The 15,934-nt window shown below is 48.9% G+C and overlaps 1 protein-coding gene across 2 annotated transcripts; it reads left to right on the top strand.

Annotated features, from left to right (window-relative positions):
- Positions 1 to 1,396: 1,396 nt before the first annotated feature.
- Positions 1,397 to 15,934, top strand: FAM234A (family with sequence similarity 234 member A). Of its 2 annotated transcripts, none has more exons than XM_065732401.1 (12): positions 1,397 to 1,508; positions 3,907 to 4,215; positions 5,287 to 5,403; positions 5,723 to 5,905; positions 9,547 to 9,677; positions 11,817 to 11,946; positions 12,406 to 12,544; positions 12,950 to 13,090; positions 13,314 to 13,392; positions 13,823 to 13,975; positions 14,824 to 14,926; positions 15,063 to 15,934. In XM_065732401.1, exons 2-12 carry the CDS (start codon positions 3,951 to 3,953, stop codon positions 15,272 to 15,274), a joined length of 1,653 nt encoding a protein of 550 aa, XP_065588473.1. In that variant the 5' UTR covers positions 1,397 to 1,508; positions 3,907 to 3,950; the 3' UTR covers positions 15,275 to 15,934. The 2 variants fall into 2 exon arrangements, with proteins under 2 accessions (XP_065588473.1, XP_065588471.1); XM_065732399.1 differs by lacking the exon at positions 1,397 to 1,508 and adding an exon at positions 2,675 to 2,780.

The raw sequence follows: 15,934 nt of genomic DNA, 5'->3' as shown, positions 1-15,934 counted from the left end.
AGCAGGGATCAGCAGAGTGAGCTCTCGACTTAAAAACTGTGCCTTCTTTTTAATAAACGTTTGTGAAATGACCACAGAGTGTTCTGAACAGCTTCCATGCCTGGCGATCTCCCCTAATCTGAGAAATCTCTGGCAGCTTGGGGACGTTTCTGAGGCTTTGACGCAGGCTGGAAAGCTTGTGGCTGCAGTGGGGTTGGGGCTGACACCACAGGCTCGCATGGCTCACAAGGGATCAGTGTGAGAGTGGGTGACCTTGATCCCAAGGTGCTGATAAACTGCTTGTGTTTCTGTTGCTTGGTTATTATCACTGACGTAATTTGCAATCGGTTCCATGTAGCTTTGCAGCGCTAGTGCTGCTTTTTGTCAAAGAGGGGAGATTTATGTTGGATATAAGGAAAAAATCTTCTACAGTGAGGTGGTGATGCGTGAGAACAGGTAGCCTAGTGATGAGGTTTATTCTCTGTCCCTGAAGGCTTTCAGGGTTAGGCTGGATCAGGTCCTGGGCAGCCTGATTTATCTGTGCTGTCCCTGTTCGTTGCGGGGGAGCTGGACTAGATGGACTTCAGAGGTCCCTTTCAACTCTGTGTTGCAAATCACATCCTTACGAAGGCCATAAGGATCCCAGGAGGTGCCCCAGAGCCAGAAGGGAATGGTCAGTTTGTGGCAGCTCTGCACATGCTGGGGCTGTGGCTTTGTCAAGGAAGAGTTATGGGTTACAGGTGACCCTGCAGGACTATAAGCTTCAGAGTGCAGTCTGAGTGTATTCAGTGAGGAAAAGTCTCAGTTGGGGAAAATCTTAAGTGTTATTTCCCTTTGGCTGGTTGCTAATGTAAGTAGGGCTGCACAAAAGGGACCCCAAGAGTGATGCGTTGACATTATGTCTCAGTGTAGCAGCAGGTGACTGCCCAGCGAGCTCACTGCAGTGCTGCTTCACGCCGCAGTCAGCTTGGAGGAGGCAGCCACAGTGGGGGTGTTGCAGCTTATGCAGGGCAGCGTTCGGGTGCTGTTTTGTCATCAGGGATTACAGGGTGGGGTTTCAGCTATTTCGACTGACACAAACTTGTGAGGTGTTTGAAACAGACAACCCCTACAACTAAATGCTGTATTTGTGTTTCTAAAAGGACCGGTCGTTATCTGACCTCCATCACTCTGGGAAAGATGTAAACATGTTGAACGTCAAACCTAGGTATGATATATTGCTAGAAAATTTCCAGGAAGAAGTGACATCTTGTGAGATTACTGTAATTATCAATGTGTTTGGGCATTTTATGGGTGGAAAATGAGTTAAACCTTCCATTGTACTGATGCACTTATATGGCTCCTGTCTCCGGTTGCTGTCTATCTGACCTTGTGTGTTTCTGTGTGCTGCCTGACTGGTTATGATAGTTTGTCCCTTTGGTTTAGCTGCAGCTTGGCACGAGCAGCTTGCTGCACAAGTTGCCCTGGTTTAAAGCAGATCGAATCTGCAAAGCTGTGCTGTAGAAGAGGAGAGTCAGTGCCCCGTGAAGGTGAGTTGCACTGGGGAACCGTGGTTGTCCTGGAAGGGGCATCGTTCTGTGGGACAGGAAAGGGGTTTGCTTCCTCTGCTTGGAGCTGGGACAGCTGCCCCGTGCTGTGCTGCAGGAGCAAGCAGCCTTCAGAGCTCAGAGAGTGCCTTGCTGGTGCAGCTTGTGATTATTTGTGATTATTTCCTTTCCTAGGAGGTCCTTTTCATGCAGTGTCTCAGGTGAAGCCTCCTGAGCAAGCCAGTGCTGCCCACCAGACCCAGCACGTGCAGCAGTGTTAATGCTGCAGCAGCACTGATCCTGTTGCTGTGTGTTTTGTTGCAAGGTGTCGGGGGGCATTCAAACCCCCAGAGAAGTATTCTGTGCCCTCTACCAATGAGAGACAAAATGTTGGCTTCTGGAGGACAGAAAAGTCATCTGGAACACACACACTATCGTTTTCTGCTTGTCTTCAATTAAACTGATTACCAGACTGCTTTGTTGTTCAGAGATCAGACTGTTTCATGTGCTGCCAGCATGTACTTCGGCACTGCGGGCAATGGGATTTCCTGCATTGTTTGAACCCTTGTGTCATTGTTCTGTCCCTCCATATGCTCTGGCAGGGAGCGAAGGGCAGTGTTCAGATCCTAAAAGAAGAGAGAAAGGAGCTGCTTTAAAGGCACGGAGAGCTCTTTGTAATCAGCAGCTCCTAGGGTCGCTGGGCTGGCAGTATAATTACTACTTTTTTTCTTGTTCTTATCCCAGTGTGGATGACAGTGGTGTGGTTTGTAACGCCTCGCAGAAGCGTGCCTTTGGTGCAGGGTTAAGATGGTGCCTGTTTGGGACTGGCAGAGAAGAAGCCCAGTTTCATTGCACGCTGTTGGCAGGAAGAGTCACGGGTGCTAGAAGCTCTCTGCTCTGCCCTACAAGTTTCCTGCCTTCCAGCCCCATGGGTGTTGTTCACAGGGGCTGGCAGTGGCGAGAGGGCTGCTGCTCCCAGCTCAGCATGGGGAACTCACCTCTCCAACTCCTGCCCTCTTCCCCCACACCACGATGGCAGAAGCTGCTGTTACTCCGCTCCAGTAAATCATTTGCTCAGCCCGTGGCTGTGGCCTCGTACCTTGACCCCACTCGCGGTCTGGCTCCCTGCGGTGCCAGCAAAGCAGCACTCTGCTCACTGCTGCCACGGCTGAACCTGCAGCTCTTTCTCTCCTTTCCCACTCGTCCCACCACTGCTGGGTGCCCACTGTGTGCTGCAGCAGGTTGGGAACTGATGGCCTCAAGGAGTCACCTCAGGTGCTGGGAAGGGGCGGATGAGGTCTTGGAGTGAGGGCTCTGGAGGAGGATACAGCTTCTACATTATTGATTTAATTGAATTTGCATGCTGTTGTGCAGCCTGGATTCAATTGCCTGGAGCAAGATCTTGTACTTGATGTGCTGTCGCAGAATAAATGCCAGTGTGCTTAGCTAGAAGTGCTTCATAGCTACAGCCCTGCCAGCCCTGTGCACGCTGTTGGATGGGGGTCTGACCACCGTCCCCTTTCCTGCTGTGCTCAGCCGTTTTCCCCACTCCTTTGCTCCTTCCCCATGCTCCATTGCCCTGGGCTCTCCGTCCTACCCCTGGATGCCTGTGTGGCTCTCTATGTGAGCTGCCCTGGTGAGGTGAGGAGTCTTCCTGGAGTCGCTCCTTGCTGCTGTGTTTCCTTCTGGGATCTCTGCAGCTGAGCTGGGTGCTGCACTGCCGCGGCCCTACAGTGACGAGACCCCTCGTTGTTGGGGCTGGAGGGCTCTGTGCTCACAGCAGTGCTGACCTGAGGTTCTTCTCTGCTGGGGAAGTGAGTTTTTCAGGTGACAGTCTGAGCATGTGGCTGTCGAGGTGCAGTCATGGAAAATTGGCTCGGTTGTCATGTTTATTTGCTCGGATAGAACTTCTTATGCTGTGGTCATGCAGCTTTTTCCAGGGCTGCTGGAATGTGTTGTTCTTTCTTTCTTCTGCTTTTTTTTTCTTATTTTTTTTTACAGAAGCACTGTCTGAGAGAGGCCTGAAAACTATATATAAAGTTGTTTGTTATTGTCGTGGGTAATGCTGCAGGCTTCTGTAATCAGTGAAGGGCTTTCCCTCTTTTCCCTTTTGGAAGATAAAAAGCACAGAACCCCTTTGTTGCTGTGACTACTGAGCTGGCAGAGCTGAACAGTTTGCCACTTCGAAGTCACTGATGGCAGTGTATGCACTATCACAAGGGCAAGGAGTTCTTCCTCTGCTTGCCCTCCCCAGACTTGTGTTTGCCATTTCCCATTTGCCACCATGACCTGCCAACTCCTGTGGGATGTCTCCAGACCGAATATCAGTTAGTGACAGAATACTCGGTCATTTCTTGCTACGTTCCAAAATCTGTTTTAACTCTTCTTCCCATTGTTGCAGGTGAAGGAGGAGAAGGGTGTCTGAATACCTATGAGTGAGCTGTGATGGATAACAAAGACTCGGAAGCTGAGATCCACCCTCTGAAGACAGAGGATGTGAAAGCTCAAGAGAACCACGAGAACTCTGTTGAGAGGAGAATTATTATCAAGCAGGTTTCACAGCTGTCCCGGCTGTCCCGCTGGCGCACTGCTGCCTTCTTCATCTCATTATTTTTATGTCTGATGATTGTGTTTGCTTTCTCATTTATCATTCCTTGCCCAGAGAGGCCTGTTTCAGAGAGAACATGGCTCCGAAACTATGACAATGCAGGTGAGTTTGCTGTAGCAGAATGAATAGCTACCTTGTGTCCCATCCCTTACGTGTTATGAATTTGTATTGCAGAACTCCACCTAAGCTCGACCCGAGCTGGGCCTGCAGGGGTGCTGCTCTTGGGTGTGAGGGCTGTGAATACCTGACCTGGATAAGCAATGGCCCGTCATAATTGGAGTGGCCTTCCAGGAGGTGTTTACAGGATCTAATAGAGAAATTAAATGCTGCTCTGGAGCACTAATGAGCTTGCAGACCCGTCTTACTTGGAAAAAAAAAATGAGGAAGAGTGCATAGGAGTAAATCTGTGCTGCAGTTTGTTCTGTGAAGTGCTCCTTTGAAGTTTGAGCTTAGGTTTGGGCACTATTAGGCATCCTTTCTCTCTCAGTGTGACGTTCCAGCCTTTTCTCTGTGGCTAACAGGAAAGGGAGAAGAGCAGTTGCATCTTGTTATTTTATTAGCTGCACAAAGTTATAGTTGCTTTAATCAGCTCTTTAACCTGGGAACTGCTCCTTGGTGACTCAGCATCCACTTCTGTCAGTGCTTTCCTTTCATCTCCTGTGTAGTGATTGTGTGCTGGTTAAGCTGTAACTGCAGAGATAGTGCTCCCCAGCAGGGACTGAACTTTATGCTTTAATGCCTAATTCCAAAGTTCTGCTTCTTTGATCTATATATGGCTGCTTTTAGCTGAAAGTGAGGAAGATTATATATTTGGGACTGTTTTTGTTTTTTTTCTCCCCATATTTCGGGAATAGCAACCCCACCCCATGGCTAGAGTTGTTCCTTGTTAAACATAGCTCAAATTCTGGATGCTCAGCTATAAAAAGAGACAAACCCTCCAGGGGATGACAAATGAAAACAAATAATCCTTTGGCACTAACTTCCAGTGCTTAGTACTCATGTAGATGCCCTTTTTTTTTTTTCTGTTAATACAAAAGCCAATTTGTCCTGATGTCACGCAGTCAGAGATGGAGGCAGTGAGTAGGTCTCTGGGAATGTGTCCTTTGCTGCAGCCAGCTGTGCTGTTGGCTGAGGCAGTCCTCACCAGTGCCTGCCTTCTGGTCTCTTTTACAGTGGCTTACCAGTTTCTTGCTATAGAAGATGTGAATGAGGACAAAGTGCAAGATGTCGTCTTCATTTTCAAAGCCACCAATGGCAGCAGCAGCTTCAACAACTCCTGTTTGGATGAAGGTAGCTGGTTCTGAAACAGAAGGCCTCGTAGTAAGGGCTGCTCCTCTTTTTAGTTATGAATAATGCGGGGTGCTGAGGCAGGTGTCCTGAGGTGGCTGTCAGTGCTGGAGCAGTGCCCAGTGTCCATTCTCCTCTGTGCTGTTAAGTTTGAAGCGCTGTGTGCTTCTGCCAGAGGAGAAATGAAGATAAGGGGAAAGACAGTGGTTGTGGGAGAGAAAACAGGGAGGGGAGAGGCGTGGGGCAAGGCACAGCACCCGGGTGGTGCAGTGTAGCAGGTGTGGGCTGGGGACACACTCCCTCTGATGCATCTTCCCCACAGGTCTGCCTTCTCCATGTGCCTTCATCACTGCCGTGTCCGGAACGAACGGCAGAGTGCTGTGGGAGAGACCTGCTGCCACCGAGGTGGGATGGATGCAGTGTGGCATCAAGCAGCTTGGGGGGGCCCCCGGCTGTCTGGTTGTGGGGCAGCCTGTGTCGCTGACTGCAGTTGACCAGCAGACAGGTGGGTGGCAGGTGGAAAAACAGGGAACAGCACTACTTTCATTCCTCGCCTGGTGGCTGTCAGACCTTGGGAACACTGATGTGACATCACAAGGTGATGTGGATGATGTACAAGGAGTATTTATCGTCTTGAAAACCTTACCAGAGCCATTGGCTGGGCCTTTGAGAGCTGCCTGTTCTGTTGGTGTGTCTGTTGCAAGGACTGGACCCTGTTGTGGTGTTTTGTGCCAGCTGCCATATTATGAGAACAACTTTTCAGCAACTTTAAGAACAGGAGAGGCAGCCAGCAGTTGTGAATGTTACCTGATGCTCTTGTGGGCTGGACACAAACCAGCAGTGTGTCTCAGTCTTTGTGGACAAGTGCTAGGAGTACCTGCAGTGGCAAGAAGTGTGGGAGATCCAAGAGTCATCAGGGAGACTGTGTAGGAGAAGTACTTGTTGGTCTGGAGCCAGGGATTTTGCCTCATTTCTCTGGGAAGCCTTCTCCATTTCTGCACCTCCAGATGAGGAGACTCTTCATCATCTTGCCTGAAGTGGGGGGGAGGATAAAGCGTACCTGTGCTTCTGTAGGAACAAGTCTGCTGTGCCTTAAGCCTTACTCCCTGAGGAGGACTGAGATACATTTCCATTTTGGGGGGATCACTAATTCAAAGGCTATAAACAGTGTATGTTCTCAGTTGTTAGCATGCCTAGGATCCTGTCCTCTGTATCTGATTCTGCACCCTTTTCTCCCAGTTTTCTAAATACTGGGAGAGGGAAATTGCAAGAAATAAAGCTCTAAGAGATCTGAGGAAAAGCTATTGAAGCTTTTAATTTCCAGAGTAGCTGAAACAGCACAGGCACATGCAGTCAGCTGGAAAGCTTCTGCAATAACTGAGATAATTAGCACCATTTTCCTCATCAACAGGCTTTAGTACAGGTTATTTATAGACATTAATGAAGTAGTTGCTTTTAGGTCAAAGCGTAGAAAGGTGGCTGCTGAGCCAGAGCCTTGCAACTGAAGTGAGCCATAAAGAAATAGCACATGTACATAGAGAAGCAGCAGGGCTAAGCCACAAGTCAGGAGCACCCTGGTAGGAAAACATTCTGTAGAGAAATGAAAAGCAAGGCACAAAAAATGGATAGAAAAATGAATCCTTCAACAGTTGACATATGTGGTAACTTTTTGCTGTGGCTTTAGGTAGGTCAGAAGCAGCTTCTTAGCACAGTTGGCTTTTGCTATGGGTTAGGAGGACAGGGTGGAATAAAATATCAGGTTAAGTGTGTTTCAGGTGAAGTTTGACTTTTCAACACGTTGTACTAAAAACCAGTAGCCACATCAGTCTTTGGCTGTTAATGATTCATCACTGTGACGGATTGGTGAGATTCCAGGGACCTCTGCAGTTTCTGCCTGTGGGAAGGTTGAAGGAGAGGCAGACACGTTATCTCAGTGTGTCTGATGTGGGTTTGATAAAGTTAGGGCCTTTCTGTCAATTCAAGTTGTATTAGATGTTGCTTTCTTGCCAGAATAAGTGACGTGAGCAAACAAGAAGGAAAGCATAGGTATTCTTCTGTTTGTGTGGGACACAACATTCCTGTGGGTGATGATAAAACATGCAATCTGGAACACAAGAGTTTAAGATTAGCTGCTTCATATCAAACCAAAGTCTTTGTAGTTGGGTGTTTTGCCACTGTCGTGGCTGGAAGCAGCACCCAGAGAAAGACCAGGGCTGGGTGTATGGTGACACCTTCTGCCTTCAACCAGATCCTCCAGCAGCCTGTGTGTGAGCCCTGGGAGTGGGTCTGGTCTTCACAAAGGGATGCAGGGATTTCTTCAGTGCAAGAAATCATGAAATAAATCAGGATTCTTCAGCCTGAAGAATGAGTGACAAGGAGACATAAGTCTGTGAAGTTATGAGTGATAAGTAGACCAACTAAGAATGGTTGTTTCCCATCGCAGTTCTTCGTTGCTCCATGGTTCTTTTATCTTTCTGCACATCTGCTGTGTGCAGAGGGCTGGAAATCAGAGGTGTTCAGTAAACAGGTGGGCAAGGACGTGGCCAAGGGGTCCAGCAGTGCTCAGTACCAGAGACCTGCCTTCGTCTCAGGAAGCGTACAAGCTGCAGGCCGCTGCACACTGGGAAAGCACAGTGTTGGGACGTGCGTTCGTCCAGAACGAAGCAAGCAGTCCTGCTCCTTTCCTTTGCAGTTCCTTGGAGTGAGAACTGAACTCAGCCACAGAAGTTTTGAAGTCCTGATTTCCTTATTCCTTCCAGACCAAAACAAAACCCTTAATTCAGGCTGGATTTACTGTCTGGGCACTTGTCTCACTGGCTTATGTTGCTGTGCTTTTGCTGCTATCCTGGACTCTGAAGGATTGTTGTAGTGCTCTGCCTGCCTGACAGAACAGTCAGATCTCATTAACAGAGCAGGGTGAGGTTGGATTCACAGTTCGTGCTCCCTGGGGGTTGTGTTAGACAGTGTAAGCTCCATAAGTCCTTTGTGTTGAAGCTGTCTCAGTTATTTGTATGAGTTGCTAAATCAGATTTTTTCAAGGGAATAACACACCTTGCTTTACAACTCTTTTCGCTGTCTATCCAGCAAAGAATAGGGAGTTATACATCAAAATACAAATTTCAGCAGCCTGATCTGCTGAGGGAGCTTTGGACTATACTGGAGCCAGGATGTTGTTATTTAAAACTTGCATGTTGTTTATTTTTTTTCAGTATTTCAGTAAAAGCTGTGGAAGAATCTCAGTGGCAGTGCAGCCTGCCTTAAATGACTGCAGCTGCAGGCAGCGTGGGGCAGTCATTCCTTGGCCCTCAGTGCAATTTCCTTCAAGACAAAGAACGTGATTAGTTTGCATTCCTGAACTGAGGATGGCCGTGTGGGATGCTGTTCACAGGGGCTGGTTAAGGATTTCCCTTCAGAGCACCTAGTTAGGAACCTACGTCTTCCTTAAAAAGAAAAAAAGGAAAAGCACAAAAGCACAGCAGTCTCCTCTCAGCAATTACTGCTGCAGATTCCCCATGTCAGTGTCTGGAGAGTCGCCAGCAGCCCTGGGCAGAGAGCTTCTGACTGAAGCCAGTGCTCTGCTACCTGCATTGACAAGTGGCTGATGGACAGAATCGTGTGAAGTGCTGTGCTCTTCCAAGCAGGGACAGAGGAGGGGTGCAAGCTGAGTTGAGACTGCTCCAGGAGCATCTTCAGGAGTCAGGTTGCAATAAAAACTGTGCTGTTGGGAGTAGCTGTAAATACTGTGATCAGAGTTCAGCTTCTTTATGGTCTCAGAATGCCTGCACAAATTTAACTACACAGAATCAAGTTTTTTTAGATTGCTGGAAAGGATTTTCCGTGTGTTGAACACAAAGGGAAATGTATTAACCTGGGGCACTGAAAGCAAGCTGCTCTTTGTGCCTGGCTGGCGGACTCGAGCCGTTATGCAGGGAGCTGGAATTGCTTTCCAGTAAGGGCAGGAATTGTGGATTCTGGGTCTCATTTGAAATGCAGAAATACCCCGTGATGAGCGTAATTGTGGCTGCCTCACCGGGCTGATGGGTTGACTGTGAGTGACTGCTGCAAAGTGCTTTGAGGAACAAGAGTGTTTTAAAGCCTTTCAACCTAAAGTGCTTTATAGTGAACATTTCCCAATAACTCTTCCAGGGGAAGTTCAGTGGAGACAGTCCGATGACTTTGGAGCTAATTATACTGTGCTGACTCCCTTGTCAGTGATTCCAGATGTGGATGGTGATGGAGCTCAGGACTTGATCATCTTTATTGCTACAGGAGATAAGGTATGTCATTGTGAAGCTGCAATGAGCCCTGTGACCAGACCACAGGGCATGGCAGCTGTGCTGTTTGTTTCAGCCCTGCAGCCTGCAGAGGAAGTGCCCAGAGGCCTCTGATGTCTGTGTTTGGGGAAGGTCCATTCCCACCCTGCAGAAATGTACTCCCAAGTCAGTGTGTTTTATGGCTTAAAAAAGAAAACCAGGCAGGAGCCAGTCTCCCTTTTCAGTCTGCATTCCTCACTGCACATTCCCAGGCTGTGTATGGAGAGCAGCTGGGCAAGATGAGCTTGCAGTTTTCTAGGACCGTGCTCAGAGAAGTGGAAGTGAACATCCCCTGACAGGTTTGGCTGCTGGATCAAAGCATGTCTGACAGCCAGTGCCTCTGCACAACCACTGATCTTCCTGATGCCTTCCACATCTGTGCTTTGCTCAGTTCTCTTCTTGGTGTCCCTGTGCTGGTTAGTTCTGACTTGGGTTCATTTTGTGTCATTGCTTTTATTTACCATTTCCCTTTTCCACTATTGCTTTTCCCACTTCTTAGAGGAGAAGAGTGATGTAGCAGAAAGTGTTTTCCTCACAGTGTGTCCACATCCATGACTGAGTGGTGTGCATTGCCTGCGTGTGCAGTCTGTCCTGTCTGAACCAGCAGAAGTGGTTATTTCCTGCACAGCTCGTGGGAGGAGTGGGGGCCTCGTGTCCCTGCACCAGAGCACTACAAGCAGATTGAGTTTTGCTGTCTGAGGCATTGTTGTTGCCAGAGTCATCAGAAATTCTATCCTCTCCAACTCCTACATTTCTCTTGTTTTCTTTTCTCGCTGCTTTTCCTCTCCCAGTTATCTCAAGAACTCTATTTTTCTAATCTTAGGCAGCTAAGACATGTTTGAAAGTAGTCTCTGTTCTGCAAAACTGCTGTATGATTTGTTTTGTGTTTAACCTCTCTGGCTGTTTTGGTATGAATTCTTCCCTCCCTCTCCTGGGACTTGGCATGCACTCTCTCAACTTCTGTGGAAGTACACTGTGCATTGAGAAATGGCACAAACTGGGGGGAGCTTGAGCCCAGCTCTGCAGCTGGGAAAGGCAGTTCCTTCACTTCAGAAGAGAGATTCAGTTCTTAAGAACAGTAACTTTGTTGGTGCCAAGGGCAGAAGGTGAGCACAGTGTAGTGCTGCTTATTCCTGAAATGGCAGAGCATTGAGCAGTGCGTGGGGTGCTTGGCTAGTAGGAGCTTTAGATGGCAGTTTCTGCTAACGGTCTCACTGACCCCTTCCTGCTGCAAGCTCCAGCACAAACACATCCTGGACAATAAGGTGTTTCTTCAGGATGCATTGCCTGCAGCACATCACAGAGGTATGAAGCAGTGTGCTAAGTGAGGTACTGTGTATTCTCCCTGGCTGTATGAGTACCATTGGCTGCTTCTGTCCTGGGGCAGCTGCTGCACCAGTGCTTTCCAGTAAAGGTGAAGCTGTTCAGCAAGTGCTGGTACGTGTCTCCTCCCACATGAGAGGCTGGGAACAGCTGGTGGATGTGCTGCTCTCCTCCCCAGCCACCTGTGACATTCTCTCCAGCAGACTCTATCCCTTATTCACTTAGTAGGCTCCCCAAACTCACCTGAAGAGGAGCAGATTTTCTTTTCCTGTCTGTCCTGCTCCAGGAGGAGGGAAGCTCTGCTCCTGCCTGACTCAGCACCCCTACAAGATGCTGTTTCTCAATCCTAGTGTGCTCTTCTTTCCCCAGATCACTCCTTGTGCCCACTCATTTGAATTTCATTGTGACTAGGGTTTTTTTTTTTTTCTCTTGGGTGAAGGCTTGTGTGGATTCTATTGCTCTTACCTGCACTAAGAGAATATGAAGAAACCTGGCAGCTTGTTGTTGTTATTGTTGTTATTTTTAGTCTCTGTGAACTTGCAACAGCTCTGGGAGGATGATATTAGGGCACTAAAAATAGTAGCAGAGCTACTCTGCCACTAGAACTTGGGTCCCCCTACTTTTGGCAGGCCTGCAAGGACAGAAACAGCTGTGCTGGCTGGTCTGCACAGCACTTCCTCCAGGCACTGAGAGAGGACACAGTGTGAGAACGCTCTGTTTGGAGTGATGCAACTTTAACCCTTGGTGTTTTCTTTTCTTTTAAATCCCATCTCTGTGTAGATTAAGACCTTCATCCATTCAGGAAAAAGTGGCAAACAGATCGGCTCCACAGGAAGCCTGAATGTGGATGGGGAAGCTCGTTATGTCATGCTGAGCCCTGGCTCCTCCCACTACTTCCTTTTCTATGCAGGTACAGTCCTGTGTAGGACTTCAGACTGAAAGAATGATTATAACTGTCAAGTATTAATTACTGAAGAGTTGCTGGAAATAGTGTTTTACATTCTTGAATCTATGTCATCTTTCATGTAGTGAAGGAGGTATTTGAGGTCAAGAGGAGGAGGGACTTGAGCTGAAACTGAAGTTTGTTAATACTGTACTAATTTCATTTGAAACATGTTCAGAGTGTAGGTTTTAGGCAGTCGTTTACAGAGCAATTCTTGTGGTCCTCTTGTGTTGTGAGATGCTAAAAGTGTTCAAAAGCAGGCTTCAGTCTGAAAATACTGCTGCAGCTCTATGATGTAAGCCCTGAAAATGCACTTCATTGTTCAACTGCCAGATCCACTTCAGACACGATCTGGAAATTGGTAGCATTCAGAGCAAGCACAGGATAACTTTCCTCCCTCACTTTTGCTTTTCTTTCTTTGCACAGCCAACTCTCTCTATGCATATTCCCTGAAAGATCTCTACAGTGCAGCAACTGGGATGGAAATTAAGCTTCCTGGCCTTGAGCAAGATCCTCAGTGGGAGAAGAACATCGACCACACCACGCACCGCCTGCCCACTCTCAGGTTTGCTATTGGGTCTTGGTTGCTGGTGGGTTGGAGGGTACTGGTGTTCCTGCCTTTGTTCCATCCTGGCTGCCCATACCTTGGGGAGGGGGCTGGTGTTGGTGGCTTTGTCAGGATTTCACAGTGAAGGAGGAGGGGGAGGCAGGTTGGGATTTTGTGTTTGATGCCAGTGGAGCATGTGTTGTACCTCAGACCACTAATCCAGTGCATGGCAACTGCAGTAGTTGGTGCTTCAGCTCCCAGCCCTACTTGTCTTACCTGCCTGTTAGGATGAGTCTCTGACTCTTACTGTGCAGGGGAAAGAAAACTTAAAAGGAATACCTCCCCCCACCCCCCCAAAAAAAGACCACCAAGAGCCAACATTCCCAACCTAGAAAGCATAATCAATTTTCTGTCCTTTTTCAGTGCTGGAGACATTCGTTACCTGGCAAAAATTCCTGGCAGATCGCGGGAGAACATCCTGGTGGTGAGCTCAGAGATGGCTACACTCATCAGTGCACAGAACCTTCAGGCATTGTGGACCCTCAATGTGTCCCATGTCATGAGGTAATATTACCTACGTGGATTCTGTGTGGCATTCCCAGGTTTCCAGCAGCAGTGATCCTGGCAGATGCTAATTTTTTATTATTTGGAATTTAAAAGCCTGTGACGTTGCAGTTGAGTCTTTTATTATGGGTTTTCTGGGAGGACAGAAGCTGCTCTGAAAGAACAGGGTGTGCACAAGCTGTTGGGTTGTGTCGTGATCTGCTGTTCTCCTCCTCTCTCTTAGTGAGCCACTGCTTGGTTACTACAAACCTGATGTTCTTGCTGTTGTCCTTGAGAGTGAGATCGGGCCCAACAGGAAAAAGGTTTGAAAGCTCTTCCTTTTAACTTCCTTTTTCTCTGTGTCTCAGCACAAGCAGACACTGAGTCGAGGGCAGCTGGTATGATGTGCTGCCTCCAGCTGATTTTAGAAGGCTTTTGGCTGGGAAAGGATCTCTTTTAAGAGGCTACTGAAGGCAGCCCAGACATTTTAATTCTCTGCAAGTGACTTCGACGACAGAGCTCTGAACCCCTTGAAATAACATGCAAGACTTGTGACTTCACTCTAATGTGGTCCACCCCAGGTCTCAGAGCTCTGTGATCAAGTAGAAGCTCAGCTCCAGGTGTTTCCTTGCCTTCCTGTGTGTCAGATACTTGCTCCTCTAGACAGTGTGGGATGGAGACAGCTGACTTGACCTCTTTCTCACTGCTCGCAGAGCTCTTTGATATGAGTTCTTGTTCTTTCTTCCCTGCTAGGTTATGATTGTTGAGGGTGGATCTGGAGCAGTCCAATGGGACCTGAAGCTGAACTCTAGAGCAGAGAGCCCCAGGCCAGCCATGCTTTCTACTGCTGATCACCGGTCCACCTTCCTCATCTGGGGTGAATACCAAGTAGCAGGAAATGAAACAGTGAGTAGTGCTGCTGAATGGTTGCTGTTTTCTGGTCTGAGAGTTAGATCTTTCTGGAGCCCACCCCCTTTTCCCAGTGTTTACTTTCATCTATGTGTGTTCCACTAACACTGCCTCATTCTGCGCAGGGCGTGGGGTATCCACATCTCTGATTAGTCTGGTCTGCATGCAGCAGGCAAGTGGCCTAGTCTGTACTAGCTCTTCATAAAGTCCATGGCAGTGTCCCTGCTAGCAGGTAGTGTGGCACCAGCATATCATTCATCATCCTCATCCTGGCTGTGCAGAGAAAATGGACTTACTGGCTGTGTGAGCAAAGGCACTGTGCTGCTGTCGTTGATTTGAGATGCTGCTGACTTTGTACCTCTGTCTGCTGCTGTTTGACCTGGAGCCTCTGCAGCAGCACTGCATGAGGTGATGCCTCACAGCCACGTGAATATCCTCTCTGTGCTCCAGGGCAGTCTCTGATGGCCCTGAGTGTTGCTCAGCTGAATGGCACAGCCCTGCTGGAGCAGTGCCTGACAGTGTTAGTGACAGTTTGTGTCCTGGATGATGCCTACACACCAGCTGAACTTTCTGTGCTTTTCTTGCTGAGTCTGTCAGCCCTGGGGCAAATCTGTCTCCTGCACACAAGCAGGCAGGCCTGTTGTTCTCAGGAAGGTTGGGCTGGGGAGTAAGGCACCAGCCAGTCAGCAAAATCCCAGCGCCAGTGCTGGTGGCATCAGAAGGGACAGGCTGGCCAGGCACAGGCAGAGATGAGAGGATGCACTCTGTTGAATATGAAGTAATGGCTGAGCCTGGCATTTGGGATTACATGTGTCTGTGTTCTGAGCATGTCCTGTTGGTTACAGATCTCAACAGCTCCTCTACAGAAGCTGTATCTTTTCCACCCTTCCTACACTAATGTCCTGCTGGAGCTCCGCAACAACACAGATCAGATAATTGCCTTCAATGGTAAGTTCTCCCCCTTTGCCCCTCTGGTGAGGAGGTGCAGGAGGACACCTGCTGCTGCCCCCAGGACTGCTGGGTGTGCAGTGCTGGGCTCCTGGCAGACATCTTATGCTGGGCTGTTCCTTCTGCTCTGTTCCAGCCACGCTGTTCGAGCGGAGCCGTCACGCCTGCTATGTGCTGTTGAGGGGTCCTCAGCCCGGCGAGGAGCCTGGGCTGGTGTCTCTGATGAAGCGTAAGCTGAAGGAGGATGTCTCTGAGAGCAAGGTGATCTGGCTGAGCCAGGTGGCTGTGGACAGTGAGCAGTACATCCGTGACCGCCTCTACAGGATGCGGTTTCACAGCAGAGTGTGAGCTTGCCAGGAGACCAGAAGAGTCTGCAGGCTGCCTCTCCTTTGCAGCAGTGCTCTTAGTAAACCCAGGTCGTGGATTCCAATGGGAAGCTGCCTTTCTTGATCCGCAAACCAAAGCGTGGCTGGCAGGGAAGCACCCCCAGTGCCTGGGAATGCCCAGGATGAGGGAGCAGCTGCCAGTGCATTGTCAGAGCTGATGGGACTTCAGTGCTTGGCCACCACTGAAGTGTCGTGAGCTCAGGGATGAGGGCTTTCCCCTTGGTCTTTCTGCAGAACTGTGCTGGCTCAGCCTGTAGATGGAGGAAAACGTGCTCACTGGGGATGCCTGCACTGATTGTTTCTTGGGTGCTTGCATGAGAAGTGGAGCTTCTGTGTGTGGTGTTAGGTTTCCTTTCTGAGTCAGCTCTCCTGGCTGCCAGAGAGGTGCTTGGCTGCAGGCTGATTTACAGTTACCCTCTCCTGAATTTGGGCCCCTGCTTCAATAGTGGGTACATGTAGTGCTGGATTCCAGCCTTGTGACTGGGCTAGGTCTTACCTGGAGCAGCAGAGTGCAGATGGAAGTATCATTCTACTTAGAAAATGACCTAACAACAGCCCCATGTGCCTCCCCCTGTGGTCACAAGCCTACCTGTGTTTTCTGTGCTACTTCCTTTCCAGCCAG

The sequence above is a fragment of the Cyrtonyx montezumae genome, unplaced genomic scaffold (genome assembly GCF_038088225.1).
Source record: "Cyrtonyx montezumae isolate F1298 unplaced genomic scaffold, pur_monq_1.0 scaffold_16, whole genome shotgun sequence".
NCBI classification, from domain to species: domain Eukaryota; kingdom Metazoa; phylum Chordata; class Aves; order Galliformes; family Odontophoridae; genus Cyrtonyx; species Cyrtonyx montezumae.
The sequence above is the reverse complement of the archived record's forward strand: the minus strand, read 5'-3'. Positions and strand labels throughout refer to the sequence as shown.

Excerpts from the sequence above, each read along its gene's own strand:
- FAM234A (XM_065732401.1), top strand. The coding sequence starts at position 3,951 with ATGGATAACAAAGACTCGGAAGCTGAGATCCACCCTCTGAAGACAGAG. Across the intron at positions 4,216-5,286 it reads CCGAAACTATGACAATGCAG|TGGCTTACCAGTTTCTTGCT; the intron begins GTGAGTTTGCTG and ends TCTCTTTTACAG. Across the intron at positions 13,393-13,822 it reads TCGGGCCCAACAGGAAAAAG|GTTATGATTGTTGAGGGTGG; the intron begins GTTTGAAAGCTC and ends CTTCCCTGCTAG.